The 16,471-nt window shown below is 35.8% G+C and overlaps 1 protein-coding gene across 2 annotated transcripts in view; it reads left to right on the top strand.

Annotated features, from left to right (window-relative positions):
* Positions 1 to 16,471, top strand: part of WDR37 (WD repeat domain 37) — a 43,932-nt gene that overhangs the window by 12,723 nt on the left and 14,738 nt on the right. For both annotated transcript variants that reach the window (XM_005528514.3, XM_088063547.1), the window contains 8 exons: positions 1,095 to 1,190; positions 1,358 to 1,422; positions 6,608 to 6,743; positions 8,111 to 8,182; positions 10,102 to 10,146; positions 11,847 to 11,923; positions 13,684 to 13,921; positions 14,432 to 14,573. In XM_005528514.3, coding sequence (XP_005528571.1) covers positions 1,095 to 1,190; positions 1,358 to 1,422; positions 6,608 to 6,743; positions 8,111 to 8,182; positions 10,102 to 10,146; positions 11,847 to 11,923; positions 13,684 to 13,921; positions 14,432 to 14,573 — 871 coding nt within the window. The remainder of the gene's footprint in view (positions 1 to 1,094; positions 1,191 to 1,357; positions 1,423 to 6,607; positions 6,744 to 8,110; positions 8,183 to 10,101; positions 10,147 to 11,846; positions 11,924 to 13,683; positions 13,922 to 14,431; positions 14,574 to 16,471) is intronic.

Raw genomic sequence — 16,471 nt, 5'->3', positions numbered from 1 at the left:
AAGCCTCCCTCGCTGGAATTTTAAGCTATGTTACATTAGCTTGGATTCTGAATTGTGGAATCTGTCTGATTTGGGTCCAAGTCAATTTTTTTTCCAAACCAAATCAATTCCCACAGTTAAACCAGATGCTCATGTTACACACAAAAAAAATATAAATTCTTGTTTGTTTTTTTTGACATGTTCTGGGATTTTTATTCTCTTTTTTATTCTCTTAAAACCTGCAATTGTATTGGTTAAAGGCTGTCATCAAAAGTACACATTTTTTAGTGACAATTTCCATGATTGAGTTCTCGGCCTCCTGCTGAGAAGTTGGCTGGTAGCAAGAAAAGTAGAATTTCCCTTCTCAGTCTTCAAAAATACTTATTAGAAGACAAGTGGTGGATTTGTACCCTCCAGGGTATAATTATTTTCCTTCTTTTCAATTTCCATTTATTTATCTACTGTCTTCAACTCACAGCTCTAGTTATGATCGTGATTTCTTTTCACCCCCTGGAAATTTCTAAATTTTTCTCTTCTCATGCTCAGTCTAATATTTTTTGTTCTTGGTCTAATTCCTATGCTAGTGCTGGAGTTATTGTACACATAATTTTTTTAAAAAATAAGTTCCTATCTATAAAAAATAGTAATTTGCAGCACTACCTTTTCTGTGAGACTCTAGTAGTAGACAAATATTCAGGGAGAATGATATTTTGTGAATAATAAAATCTGTGTTAAGACAAGATGTGCTTATTCTGTGGCTAAAATATTTATGATGATACAAGTTTTCTTTTGCTGGATTTAATTCAATACAGATGGTTCATGTATTTCACAGAAATGGTTTTGTTAAACCTTAACCCCATTTATTAGTAAGAGTAATTAGAAGCCACCAGTTCTGTGGTGGAATCTGGGTCAAGGGTGTTCTCTGGAATATTCAGCATGAGTCTTGCTTTATGGCTTGGTGAGACCTGCTTTTATAAAATCCCAGTTGATCTCCTCTCCTCTCCTTAGCATAAAAAAGCTTACTTACTAACCATAACAGTTCTTAAATAGTATGTTAATGCTATTAGTAATGATAGTCAGTTTTTTGTAGTAATGTGGATTTCTGGATTTGTTAGTGCGTAGGGAGATTGATACACTGAATGAGCGCTTAGCGGGTGAAGGACAGACAATTGATGGTGCTGAACTGAGCAAAGGACAACTGAAAACAAAAGGTAAGAGAGCCACAAAGAATCCTAAAACAGTATTTTTGAATTTACTTTTTTGTACTTTGTTGACCAAAACTTAGAATGTTACTGAAAGGAATTAATACCAGTTACTTACACAAACAAGCTAATGCTGTATTTGAAATATCTTCCTTTGAATTTATTTGTCTCAACAGCCAGTCATAGTACCAGTCAGCTTTCTCAGAAATTAAAGACAACTTACAAGGCATCTACTAGCAAGGTATGAGACAAATTAAATCTCTACTCATCCATATGTACTCGTGAGACTAACATGACTGTGTTTTAAGTTGTAAGTTGTGGTTTCTTTAAGCTGGGTAGTGCTGGTCTGTAAGTAAATCTGCCTCCTAAGGAGCAGTATGTTTGTCTTGGATTCATCAGTGACCCATTACTTCAACCATACCATATGATATTGTTACAATAAGTGCTTGCCTTTTTTGAAGAAGGGATGTTGGAGGGGAGAAAGTGTGCACAGGTGTATGTGGGGGTGCTGTTTTCTAAATAGAACTAAAAATTGAATTCTATTTCATGAGGGAAATAGACAATTTGCTAGTGGATTTCTGAATAAAGATTTGGGTATTGCAGTTGAAATGGGGATTTAAGTAGGTGCCTATATGTGTGCTATTACAAATTTCTTTTTTAAAATAATTTTTATTTTTAGCTATGAGACTAGAACAATTTGTTTCCTTCATGTTGAAAGCCTTGCTCATCAGTAGCTAGTGTTCTTTTTTTGCTTGGTGTTTTGGCAGAGTTAACCTTTATGATGCTTTTCATTTTGTATGTCTGCATCAGCCTGGTATTTTTGTTTTCCTTGCTCTTTCCCCTTTTTCTATTTTTGCAGAGAGTTTACTTGCTGCTCTTTTTTCTCTGTATCAGAGTCATTTAATGTTACATTATTAAGGTTAAATAGAATGGGAGGAAACCACACTGGAATCTGGTATGTGAACCAGCTGTATAGGCAGCTCTGTGGTGACCTGTAATGCAGGCTGATCTGTGGTGTAGGTGTCTTGGAAATACCCTCTCTTAAAAGTATGAAAGTTTTGAGAGTAAGAATAGGGTAGTGAAATAGACTGAAGCTACTGTGGTTTATTTGGTCTCCTTTTTAACTTGTTGTTCTTCAAACTTTTATTCTTGCTAATTTGAGGCGTAAAGGCACCTCTTCTATGACTTGCAAATTCTTTAATGACACCACTTAAATAGTGACAGCTTGATATTAATAGGGGCTGTATAGTTTTGGTGCACCTACTTCATGTAGTTATGCACCTAATTAATGTAGTTATTAATTAGTATCCTCTAGTGTAGTGTTAAGTTTTGTGGGTTTTTTGGTTTTTAGTGTATTTTTTGTTTGTTTTTTGTGGCGTTCTTTTTCTTGTGGGTTTTTTTTTTTTGGGGGGGTGTTTATGGCAGATGTTAAATCCTTGTATTTCATTTTCTTACAATATAGCACTTGTAGTTTTTCCTGGGCACTGCAGGCAGACCTCTCAGCTTCAGCTTGGGAAGCTGGGAAGTAGGAGGTGGAGACTCCTGGGGAACTGATATGCATGCACAGCAAAGCAGCCTAGTGGAGCATGAAGAATTTAATACCTGAACATTATGCACATCTCTTGTATCAATTGTTTGCCAACAGATGTCTGCATGTGCTGATGTATTTTTTTTCACAACTTTGAGTCGGAATTTACTGGGGAGTAGATAGGAGCTGAGGGAAATTACAACTCTGGGAGCATCTCTGTCCAGTGTGTTCTTTGAATGCACTTCACAGAGGTGCTTTGTTTTGACCTCTCCTTCCTTCCTACACAGAAGAGTCAAAACTGTAACCTTTTGTCTCTTGACCCACATAGAGACTTTAGCAAAGAGTTACAAAAAGAGTATAACTTCCTAACAGTGATTTTTCCATCTGCACCATGACTGGATGTAGTTCCCCAATACCCTGTCTGAGAAAAAACACATTTAGAGTTTTAAGAGTTCAGCATCTTTGAAATTCTTATGGCTGTACTTTCTATGAGCATTGAGTGAACAATGCTGTTTCTCAAAATGGTTGTGTTCCAAACTCACTGGGGTAGTAGATCACAAGTTTTCTCTTCAGCCCTTTCTTTATACTACCACACAGGGGGTTTCTTGGGTGTGTGGTTTTTTGGATTGGTTGGGTTTTTTTGCCTGTGGAAAATTAGAAGAGACTTAACTTTTACAAACCAATTGTTTTGTGTAATTGCGCACAATTACATTTTTCAGATTGGCAAATGCATATGGAAATAATTTTTTTCCCATAGTGAAAAGACCTTTCACTATTTGCTTAATCTAATAAGAAGGCTTAGCCTTAACTGCTTAAATATTGGTAAAAAATACTAGGACTTGGTAAAAAATACTAAAGCAATCTGTTCATTCTCTTGGTGAAAATGCTGAAGTGAACATTCTTAACTCAAGCCCTTCGTATGGAATTTCCATACTGGAATACTTTTCATCATTTAGCTATATATAAAATTGGCAAAATTCATTTCAGAAAAGCATGGTTTTAGCAGCAAGAGTTATCCACCAGTGTCCAAATCCTGAAGAGGTAGAGTAGATTTAATACTTGGTACTCTTAAAAATAATTTTTTGTTAATGGACAAGATTCTGTAATTTAACTGCAGTTTGTTTTAGATGCAGGAATCGCTATATGAAATCCATGTTTTGACATTAACAAAATGTAATGGCTGCTGCTAATGATCCCTGTCTTATGAAAGTTGTTACAACGTCAGAGAAGCATCAATTGTTTATGCAGTGTCCTAAAAGAAACTGAAATGATGTAATTTGCTCCATCCAAAGTAAATTCCAGGATCTCTGATTTGTCTAGATAAAGACTCTTAAAAGAAAGTATTTATTCACCCAGTAGTTAAAAGGAGTAAAACTTTTTGGACTATGTAGTTTTGCCCTCTCTGCTTAAAGTTCCTTCACAGGACATTCTGTTCATCAGGCATAGTGTAATGCTGCTGGACTGGTCCTGAGTTGACCAAGTTTTCATTCTTATTTCTAATGTACCCTGTCTGTGTAAGAAACTTTGTTACAGGGTGCCTCACTCTGTTTACCATGCAATTATTTCAGTTTGTATTGAATTTTCACTTGTTTACATAGTAAACAATTGTTTCCCTATTAACAAATCTTTTTGTAGAAGGAAGTACATGAAACTGTATCAATTTAAGAAAGAGGACAGACAAAGGTGAAACACACTCAGGGTGTGTTTGGTCATTTATTTGTATGTGATGATATACAGAAGTTACTTAAGAAATTTTCGGCCCTACAGAGATCTCTTTTTAGCGTATTGCATGCTCTTTAAATATTTCCTTTCCTGGCTTGGGACTATGTGTGTTTAGCAAAGCAGGAAGTAGTCCAGGCCCTGTCTAGTTCATCCAATTACTGGTATGAAGGGTGAAGGGCAGTAAAAAAAGAAAGGAAAAAAAAAGCATGGAAAAAGTATGTGTTGAGTAAATATCTGTATCAGGATATTTACTGTTGGATAGTGTTCTTGAACTCTTTTCTTCTGTGTGTTAATTAAAGACTGCTAATACCTCAAAAGGAGTTTTACATCGTTGCCATTAAATAATCAGTGAAACAACTGTCCAGTAGTTTTAGAAATTCTGTGTTTATTGATGGGTAGGAGATAGTTTCTCCTAGGAAAACTTTTGCATGAGGGTTAGACTCAACATTAGAAAGACAAAAGGCAAACATAGGCTGAGTTGGAAAATACCAAGTTTGGAGTTTGAGCTGAGTGCTGTATTAGTCCTTTCCTGCTAGTACTTAATTCAGCTGTTCCACGTCTCATACATGAGTCCATTTAAATTAAGGACTGTATTCAATGTGAAAGTTGCATCTATAGGATTTTGTTCAAAATTCAGGATATTCTGCAGTATGATTGAACTAATAATCCTTACAATTAGCCCATTTTCTTTTCAGTGCATCTGTAATGACTGTTCCTTCTGCTGCTGTGAAATCAAAATGTGTATTCACTCATAATTTGGAATTCAAATAGGGCATTATCATTTCATCGTTGGAGGGTTGACATGCTCTTGGAATTGGAATTGGTTTGGAATGTTCTTGCAGATATTCTTTTAGCTTTAAAAACCTTTTTTGAAGTAATTTGCTTTAATGACATACTTAAGACCTTCTATTTTAATACCAGAAACTAATGGGATTTTAACCTTAGTTTATTGTATCTGAAATGTAGACTTAATTAACTTTCTCACTTTTACTAAGCTGTAGATAAGTCTTAATGTGATTTGCGTTGAAGTATTTAAAGGTTTTGATTTAACTGGTCAGATACCTGCCTGTAATTCCAAGCTTAGGAAAACACTGATAAATTGAAGTTGTCTTTTTGTTTCAGTTTAACAAAGCTTTTGAGGAAGTCTTTCTCAAAGAACTCATCAGTTTTCAAAGAGCTCAGCAGTAATGAGCTTCAAGATTTGTAGAGTTAAGATAGGATATTTGTAATGGTCATCTTAACTTTTTAAATCCATCTTTCATGACTCCTGGTTCCAGTTGTCTCTGGAAGTTTCTCTGGAAAGATAAACTTTTTTTTTTTAAATATTGTACTCCTCTTACTCTGAGAATGTAGAATTTCTACAATTTTCTTCCTTTCTGTAGATGCTGAGTGTTTTGAGCATTCCTGCACTGTAGTGACTTGTAGTTTTACTGTTTACTAGAGTTTTCTTCCTTTCATTTGATATGACTTATGCACATAGTAATTTGGATTTAATGAGTATTCTCTGTTTTTCCCCAAATAACTTCACTTTGAGGGAGCATGCTTATCAAATGTTTAGATGAGTTTGACATGTTTTTTTAAAGCTTCATTACACAAATAAACAGGCATATGCTCTCAGGTTCAGGTTTGATTTGATTAGCTTAGTGCAATTTTAAGGAAAAACAGTGGTGAGTGTTTTAAATTGGAATGTTTCTGGGTTTAACTAGAATTATATAATAAGTACATTTTTTTTTTCAAAGACATTATACCAGCTAGCAGGGACTGAGTTACGAGATGTACTTGTTTGGGAATAGGCAAGGAAAGTTTTAAGGTCTTTTGCTGGGTTTTGTCTTTTTCTTTTTTGTTTCTATTAAAATCCTTACCCAGACTGAATGACAAATGCATTCTGCACTTCTACAACTCATTATTCCAGTAAGATTGCATTATTGTAGTACAGAATAGTTTCTCTTGCATTCTGTAAAAGGGCTGCTATTAAAAAGGAATAAAAAAAGAAAAGAGAGGTATGTTTGCATCCAAACTCACTTTCCTACCATCACATGTCAAATTTTTGACAATAGTGATTTGTCAGAACATTAAAGACTCATGGAAAAGTTAATATCTATTTTTATTTGTGAGATAATTACTTAATCCTGGATTGATGTTGAAAAAAGAAATGTTGGTGTCTCTGCTATTTCAGATTGTATCCAGTTTTAAAACTACAACATCAAGGGCAATCTGTCAACTGGTAAAGGAATATGTTGGCCACAGGGATGGTATTTGGGATGTCAGTGTCGCGAAAACTCAGCCAGTGGTGTTGGGAACTGCATCTGCTGGTAAAGTTTTGTGTTGCTTGAATATTTAGAAAATTCTGGTTAAGTCCCTAAGCTATAGCAAATACAGATCCAAAGCATGCTTGAAAACTGAGCTCCAGATTGGAAGAGTCATTTAAAAAAAGTTCTGTAGCTGAAAAATTCCTAAAATTCGAATTTCCTTTCTCTAAGAAGGTTCAGGCATACTTGTTGGTCTTTCTAAAGTGTGTGCCACTTCACTTCCATGCAGGTCACACTCTCAGTCAGCTCTGGCATGTTGGGTGGGTGGGTGGGATGGGGATCTGCTTGCTTGGGGAGGCCTCTGGCACAGAATTCCATATGGCTGGATACAGAGATCCCTGCAGGCTTTCTCTCCTAGCACTGTTTAGTCTTTGTTTTATAGAAGCTGTACGTGTCATAGTTTGCATATTCTGGTATTCTTGCATTCATTCTTTTGCTTCAGAACACAAGGGCAGCTAAAAATCTTAATTTTCAGTCCTTTTTACTTTACTGGATTTATTCCTTCCACTTGAGGGGTTACAAGTACTAATGAACAAGTCACTAAATCTATTATAGTCCAAAAATCAATGTAGAGATTTGTGTAGTTTTGGAAAATTATTAGGGAAATAAATTATAACCAAATAGAATCAGTCAATTTGAAGTGACATTCTTTTGAAGCTGGAACAGAATGTGAAGGTATTGACTAGACTTTAATATTTACGGACCTGAAATCTCTGCTTCTTGAACAGAACTGTTAGAATTTTTATGTGCCTGCTGAGGAGCACATTTTGTTTTTGTGTGGTACATCTTGTCTTTGTCCTGGTTTAACTTGGAAACAACTGTTCTCCATTCAGCTTTAAGGTGTTACCCACTTAAATACTTAAATTGTTTATTTATTTTTGGGTGTGGCAGGATAAAGGAGTGGCATTTGAAGTGATTTCCTTTTTGAATTAATTTTTTTAGTGCTCTGCAGTGACCTACATGCATTTTGGATTTCCATGCAGGAAGTAAAGAGATTGTGCATAGAATTCCTGTTAGTAGTTACTGTCTTTTTCACTGTGGAATGCTTTCTCTGTTTTTTATTGAGTCTCATGATACACAGCTGGAACATTATACAGAAACATAAAACCAAGTTAGGAAAAAATATCAAAAGTAGAATTTGCTTTTTAATACTTGCTGCAAATTAATCTGATTAGGACAGCACCTTACTTTTTGGGGGAGATGTGTAAGAAAATGTTACGTTTTGTATATAAGGTGGTAGTCAAGAGTTCTACATTTAGAATCTATTTCATATGGTATGTGCTACAGTGGAAGATAACTTATTTGTTGAAAGGGTAAAGATGAAAAACATATGTTTTTAACTATTTACAGATGCATTTTAATCTTTGTAGATCACACTGCTTTGCTGTGGAGCATAGAAACAGGGAAGTGCCTTGTCAAATATGTAGGGCATGTCGGCTCAGGTAAGATAAGGGCATGTTGTGAAAGCTGGGAACAGAGTATGGGAGGGGGAAATGTGTTTTGGCCAGCCTCAGAAATGTTTATTGTGGTTGCAGATTTGCCAACATCATTAACAAGTCAATTGTGAAGTTCCACTAATTTTCATACAGAGAACGTTTTGTAATAAGATTTTTTATTGGAGAGGCACATTAAGACAGTTCTGCAAATGCTAAATGAATAAGCAAGTCCATATAAAGAAATTTACAGGCAGAGTTATGACACTCAGAAGTTAAATGTCAGAACTCAATGTGGTCTTGTGCATGTGGAGAACAAAAGAAGCTTCTATAATCAGAAATTAGTTGTCTTGCAGGATCTGTGTTATATTTGGGTTAAAAAATGCAGATGCTGGGTGAATATCTTTTTACACTTCTTTGTTTAAGATCCCATATATAATTTGCTGCATAATACGAAGATCTTGTTTTTAATACAATTAAATATAGGTGTTTGTCTTTCTTTATACCAGCATGAATATTGTGGAAACTGTTTTTTAAGCCCCTCTTTGGGTGGGTAGGTGCAGTGCAGTGAGTGTTTTTGATGTTAATTTTTGGTGTCCAATTTGACAAGAACTTGATTAACTCCCTTCTGCCTCTTAATGAGTTAGAATACAGGATTTTATAGACCAAAACTGGAGAGGTTTTCCATAGCTTTAACTGTCTGTTGTGAGCTGAGCACTTTGAGTGATCATACCCTGGGAAAGTGAGGACTGCAGTTATTGACCAGGATTGTTTGGTTAAATAACTCAGCACATCACATGAACTTTGTGGCAAGGGTACAAATCAAATTAAGTTCTCTAGAACTGCTTCAGCTGTGAGCTGTACTTTTTCTTCCTGCTCCATGACTTCTAGCTCCTACAACACAAAGATAAATGCATAGAAACAACTGTTAACACATTAATGTGTTCAGATATCTCATGTTTGCTGCATGGACCTCTAAGTTCTATGAAGTCATGTTTGAAAAATTCACTCACTTGAACTTTCATGCTGGTAGTTTTCTTTTAAAATTTCTATCTGGCTAACTATGAAAATAAGTTCTAACCTTTATTTAAACAGTTGTGTTTAAACAACTGTGTTTGAACAACAGTAAAAAATAAATTGTATTATATATAAATTTTATATAACTATATGCCTCTACAAATTATAATACAAACAATGTAATTTTTATGTAAGCAAACTTTTTTTGTTTGACAGTTGATTTGAAATGGTGCAAAAGTGTTGGGTGCCAGCAGCTGGTGCACCATGGGATTAGTTCAGTTTAAGGAGTATCTTTTTAGACTCATTACACCACGCTCTCCCAACAACATATGCATCTATTTTACTTGTATAATGGATGGAAATGAGTTCTGAGTTCTGTCTTGAATTGAATCTTATGCACTGAAGTGAAGAGCTTTGTTGGTTGATAGAGTTCTTGCAGGACATCATGTTTTGATTACATATGGTTGCAGGACTGAAAGCTGATTTGTGTTACTTGCATCAGGTTTTCAGTCATTTGTTCTTGCAATCCTAAGTAATAAGCAGAATGTTGATGGTAACATATTGTAAGTTTTCATTAAGTTAGAAATAATTATGAATACTTACAATCTCTTTATGGAAGTCCAGAGCATTATCCCCTGTCAGCTAACATACGATTTGAATGTGGTCTCTTTATCCTCTCTAACATGAGCCACTTGCACTAGATTCAGGAAATATCTTGCTAGAAAATGTGTTGTTTTATAATCAATTGTAGCTGCCTTGCATGATACTACACTTTTATATCACCTAAAAGATTACTACCAAAAATTGCTGAAGACTTAAGACGACTTGATTTTTCAATGCTTTTAATGATAAAATATTATGAAAGAATTCTTTTAGTATGCTAACTTAAAACTTTACTTTGCTTCATATAGTAAACTCTATAAAGTTTCATCCCACTGAACAAGTGGCTCTTACAGGTATGTAAAGTTTTTTCTTCTGTTAATTATGTTAATCTTGATGGAAAATAAATGTAATTTGCTAATTTGTTCTGGTTGTAGCTTCTCTCCCTATTGCTTTTTCAACATTTATGTTGACAGAATTATTTTTATATTTGAAGGCACAACAAATCAGAGCTAGATCTTGCAATCTGTGTTTTTCATGTCATGTTGTCATTTGTGCTTGCCTGCTCCAAACCAGACACTTAGAATCATATATCAGCTGAATGTTCTGGAACTCATCCCAGAGTCAAAGAACTCAAAGAACTAGTGGGTGTTGTGGCAGGATACCTCTTGATTACATACCAAGCTCTTGGGAGTCTGGACAGGTCCCTTCTGATTAGTGTTACTCCAATATTACAAGAAGGGTGAAGAAAGACCCGTGGAACTACAGACCTGTTAATCCAATCTCAGTTCCTGAAAAAATTATGAAGATTATACTGGGTACAGCTGAAAGGCATTTAAAGAATAATGCAGTCATCAGGCACTGTCAGCATGGGTTCACAAAAGGAGGGTCCTGTTTAATTAATTTGACATTCTTCTAGGATAAAGTCACCTACCTAGTGGATGAAGGGAATGTGGTGGATTAAGCTTTTCTGTTTTTTAGTAGGGGCTTTTGTACTGTTCTTCACAGTGTTGTCCTGGACAAGTTGTCCAGCTGTGGGATGTTCATGCTGTGCTGTGTGGGCAGCTGGCTGAAGGGCAGTGCTCAAAGAGTTGTAGTAAATGGGGCTGCATCTGGGAGGCAAAGGATCACCAGTAGTGTTCCTCAGGATTCAGTTCTAGGGTCAGCCCTGTTCAATAGATTTATCAGTGACCTGGATGCAGGAGCTGAATGCATCATTAGCAAGTTTGCTGGTGAAACCCACAAACAAACAAAGCGGAGGTGCTGCTGATTTTTGTAACATTCAGGAGACCTTTCAGAGGGATCCAAATAAGTGAGAGCACTGGGTGATGATTAATGGGATGAAATTTAAGAAGTTCTAATCCCCGATGCTGCAGCTAAAACAGAGTAATGTTGAGCACAAGTATAAATTGGGAGAGGAGTGGCTGAAGAGCAGCCCTGCAGGTTTAGAAAATGTTTGTTCTGATCATAGCAAGGACAATCTTGCTTAGATTATTAACTATTAAGCTAACCTTAGTTAATAATGAGTTAATAATAAAGTCTATTTTAAAACAGATGGGGTTAAAATCACGTGGTACCTTGTGAGCTGTAAACTGCTACTAGTTAAGCTGAGTTGTTTAAGGCAGAAGAGGAATAGCTTCACACTTGCTATTTTGGGTTTCTCATTAAAACCATGGTAAAAACATTTAATGGAAGAAATCACTGAAAAAAGAATCCTAGTATTTTTAGAAACAGTAACTGAATATCTGGTTATGTATTAAAAGCCTTCTTCAAATGTTAAATATTGAGCAGCGGTGAGACTCATGTTCTGATGTGTAGTATTCAAGTGCAGGTTTCACTGTAGGAGTGACTAATTTGGAAACTGCTTATATCTTGCATAGTGAGTTACATTTGAGATGTTAAGACTTGCTTACCATAAAGTTCATAATGGTGTCTGTTAGGAAAAGATGCAACTTAGACAGTATTTTTAAATGTAGTATTAAAGCTGGTTTTTATTGCCCATGGAAAGAATCTTATTTATTCTCTGGTTTTTTTTTGCTTCTCTTCCCCTGTGCAGCATCTGGAGACCAGACAGCTCACATCTGGAGATACATAGTACAGTTGCCTACACCTCAGCCAACTGCAGACTGCAATGTAAGCCATCAACTTGCTGCAACTAAACTAATTGCACAGCAATTTCATCAGATACAGGTTTTATAAGATTGAATGTTAAATTTACACATAATTAAAAAAACTACATGATTTCAGGACTACCAAAGGTGGGATTTTAAGGTTTTAGTTTAACAGCTGTATTTCAGCTTTTCTTTGTAAATAGACTTCCTTCATGTTTTCGAAGGCATTTGGTGCATTATAGAATTTACAGCTTCAAGTAGGTGAATTGACTTTTTTGTTCAAGGTAGTAAATATGTAAATGACCTGTAAATGAACAGCCGAATAACTTTTCTTTTGTGATAATGAAGTTCTTTTTAAACCGGTAACATTTTTGTAGTGTAACTTATTGAGGCACCTGTATTAGCTATAGTTGCTGTGGATTGAAAACTGATGGTAAAGGCTTGTAATTTTGGCATTTATTTGATTGAGTCTTTATTGATTCCTAATCAGCCCTTGATAGGACACATCACACTGTCTGATTTTGTTGTCCCTAGGCCTTTATTTAGTCAGTATTTATTCTAGCCTGTCAAATGCTTTTTTCACTTAAAAGCACTGTTACTAAATTGTGAAGAAAACATAGTTTATAGCATGAGCTTTTCAGTACGCTAAGTAGGGGCAAGAGTTGACTGTTTAATATCAGATTTCTGAATGGAAAATTTTTGATTCAGTTGATTTGATTTGGCATTTCCATTTTGAGAGAAAATACAAATGTTGTCTTTTCCACCCCCAAGTATTATAAAAGAAAGATATTTTTGCCTTGTGTAAGTGTAAGTGGAGCTCAGAGAATAATCTGTAATGATGAGCAAAATAATTTATTTTACATCCAGTTTACATCAGCACTGCATGATGACTGTGTATTGACCAACAGACAAATACTGCTGTAATGATTTGATTTTTAATGGATAAAAATATGTCTGTAAAGTATTGTCTCCCCAAAGATTAACATGGTGTCCTGTTAGATGCTTCCTACCTTTTAGAATTGAAAGGAGAAAAGTCTCTTGATAATGTGCTGCAATGAAACTCTAGAGTAATACACTTATCAGATAGTAAAGGGGACTGATACTCAGAGCTAGAGTTTGGAGGAGATTTTAAAATGAGGTAGAAACATAGAATCATTTAGATTGGAAAAAACCTCTTAGTATCATCAAGTCCATCTAAGTTAATCTAGCACTATCACAGTCTTTCACTAAACCATGTCCTTATGGGCACCATCTACACATCTTTTAAATACCTGATGTTGATTTCACCACTTCCCCAAGGCTTGATAACCCTTTTGGTGAAGAAATTTTTCCCAATATCTCTATTCCTAAACATCCTCTAGTGCAACTTGAGGACACTTCCTCTTGTCCTGTCACTTGTTCCTTGAGAGAAGAGACTGACGCCCACCTGGCTGCATCCTCCTTTCAGGGAGTCGTAGAGAGCAGTGAGCTCTCCCCTGAGCCTCCTTTTCTGCAGGCTGAACAACTCCAGTTCCCTCAGCTGCACATCAGCAAGTTGTTAAAGGAGTTACTAAAACTGCATATAACTTACTGGTTATATTCCTTCAACCAAGTTTGTGATAGTGAGTACTGGAATAGACAGGATGCAGCAGAATTAGTTTACCCACATGCACATCAAGAGGATTGGGAAGCAATACCATATTGCTATATAATATATATACCATATAATACCATTATAAAAATATAACTTAGAGACATTCCTTCCCTTATATTCTACATCTTTATTTCTCTTGCATTTTACAGCAAGTGTCCGGAGAAGATGAAGTTGAAATCTCAGATAAAGATGAACCTGATGGGGATGGAGATGGTTCCAGTGATTGCCCCACTGTCAGAGTCCCATTAACTTCACTGAAAAGCCATCAAGGAGTGGTCATAGCAGCCGACTGGCTTGTTGGGGGGAAGCAAGCTGTGACAGCATCATGGGACCGGACAGCAAATCTGTATGATGTAGAGACTTCTGAACTTGTCCATTCTCTTACAGGTACTTGTTCACTCAAAAAAAAAGGTGGTTTGTTTTTATGAGGGATTATTTGTAGATATTAAAACATTGAGAAAAGTAAGTTGTTTCTCTGGAGCAGGATGTGAGTGTGTACCATCTACTGCTCAGTGTTATAATAGATTTTAAAATTGCAGTCTTGTAAATCCCTTGAGCATGAATTCGTCTTCTTTAAAGCTTATGATTTAACCTGTGAAAAAGTAGTTATTTAAATTGAATGTACCCAAATTTTAGTTCTTGAAAAAGGCTTTTGCTGTGCTCATGGTGTGTTAAGCAGAAATAATATATGCTACTGAATGTGAAATGAGTAGCGTTGTTTTTATCTTCAAATACATTCCCAAACTTGTACAGCAGTAACAGGATTAAAGTTCAGAATGATCATTACTCCTTTCTGTTTGGGAGAAAGAAAAAAAACATTAGCATTTCATTCCAAGCGTATGTGGAAATGAAAAGTCTTATTTTCATGACCTTACATGTTCTCATGTGTGATTGTAGGGCACGACCAAGAGCTCACGCATTGTTGTACACATCCCACCCAGCGTCTTGTGGTGACATCGTCACGCGACACCACCTTCCGTCTGTGGGATTTCAGAGATCCTTCTATCCATTCTGTGAATGTCTTTCAGGGCCACACAGAGTAAGTGACAGCTCCTTCACAGGTTTTCACAAGTTCAAAAAGTTGCAAATCTGCCCGGAACTGTTCCTGTGCGCTTTTTGAGGTACTGAGTTCATTCTTCTTTTGTGAAACTGATTTTTACAGAAACCCCCAATTGCCCTCCTTCAAATGTAGCACAGCAGTACATAATTTCCAAAACAGCAGCCAAGGCTCTTGGTGTGCTATTGCTCATATGGTAAGTCTTGATAAAAATTGTTACAATCCAAGGTGATTTAAGGTATGAGGTTCTTTTTGGCATTGGTTATGCTTGCAGTTTGGGGTTATTACTCTCATGCAGTAGATCAAGCAGATTGCCTCTGCTTGTCTTGATACTCACTGTGAAGTAAAGGTTACTCCTTTAAAACCAGTGGATAAAAAAGGATTAATTTTAACTCTTAAAAGCTTCTAATTTTTACATAAAATAAGAAATAAAAGTACAGGCACCAATTGCCTATCGGGACAGTGATGCTGATGTAACATTTTTAGTTACCAATTTAGGCTTAATGTTATTATACTGATTACTATTGGACGTGGACAAATGTAGTCCTGAGAATCCATGTTCTGGCGTTAACTTTATGGTTTTTGGAGCTCTGATACATGGAAAATGCAGGTGTAACTTGGAAATACTTTACCCAAGGAAATAATTTTTTCTTGACTTGTGAATGTTTGAGCTTGAGTGTTTCAGAAAAAATTTCACCTCCCTTCTTCAGAATAAAAGATGACTGTTAATCCTACCTCAAAACACAAACCCCAAGTATTTATTCACATTTCTGTCTTTTGTTAATTCAAATGTGCAATTTACATTATGACTGAGTTTCAGTACCCTCTTTTTCATTTTCTCAGCTATTGACTAGCCTATATATAAACTAAAACCTCTTTAACCCCTTCTGCCTTGAACTCCTGAGCTTGAGAAATTGATTGATGCTTCACAGTCGTCTGGTTTAAATGGCCATCTTCTCCTGATAGAGCAGTAAGCCTGATTTTGTGGCCTACATCCTAGAATTGTTTCATCTCATCACTTTGATAGCCTTCTATCGCTTTTCCTAGAACGTCATATAAAGTTGGAAGGTTTTGTATCCATTGGTGCTTGCATTTTTTCCCAAGCTGATTAACTGCTTTGTCTCAGGATGTTTTTTCAGAGAAATGACCAAGACTGACATTTGTGTTTTCCCATATGTTTGCTGAGACTAAGTGATGTTGATCTTGGGTGATGGTGCCTACTGTAAAAACCACTAGCTGGTGTTTTGGCTTCTATTGCTGAGACCTATAAACTAGCAGAGAGTTTATTTTTTAGGAATGGAATAGACCTTGTGCAACCTCTTCAGTTGCTCTTACTCTAGCTTTTAATCATCTTCATATTTGTGTTTGTCAGCTGTATCAACTGTCTCTGTTTTGTACTTTGTATGAGTTTTTAATATTGACATAAGCTTTTTCACCAAATACACCCTAAATTTAATGGTCTCAAAACTGATTTTATTTTTCAGTGGCCAGGGCTGCTGAGGTCTCTCATTTGTGGAAGGAGTAATTCCCTTACAGAAGGTGTTTCACTGACAACTGCAGATAGAGCACAGATGAGGTGTTGATATTTTTGCAGTTGAGACATACTTTGAGGAATTTAATTTTTGTTCTTTTATTGTACTGGCTACTGGCAAAATATTTTTAAATTACCCTCTAATCAACACTTCAACAATCTCTTCACATTAAGCAGCACAGAAGAAACTGTTTTATTTATTTTTTTTGGCTTTTCTGAATGTCTGTTTGAATAATTTGCCCAGTATTTAGTATTTTGATAGGTTCTTGGCATAGGTTCTATAAATTGGATGTTACAGTTGTTAACACTGATGATTTAAAGTCCTCAAGCATAAGTTTTAACACCCTCT

Source organism: Pseudopodoces humilis, chromosome 1, assembly GCF_049639895.1.
Source record: "Pseudopodoces humilis isolate 2021_Gansu_Grassland_sample_001 chromosome 1, ASM4963989v1, whole genome shotgun sequence".
In the NCBI taxonomy this organism is placed as follows: Eukaryota; Metazoa; Chordata; class Aves; order Passeriformes; family Paridae; genus Pseudopodoces; species Pseudopodoces humilis.
The sequence above is the reverse complement of the archived record's forward strand: the minus strand, read 5'-3'. Positions and strand labels throughout refer to the sequence as shown.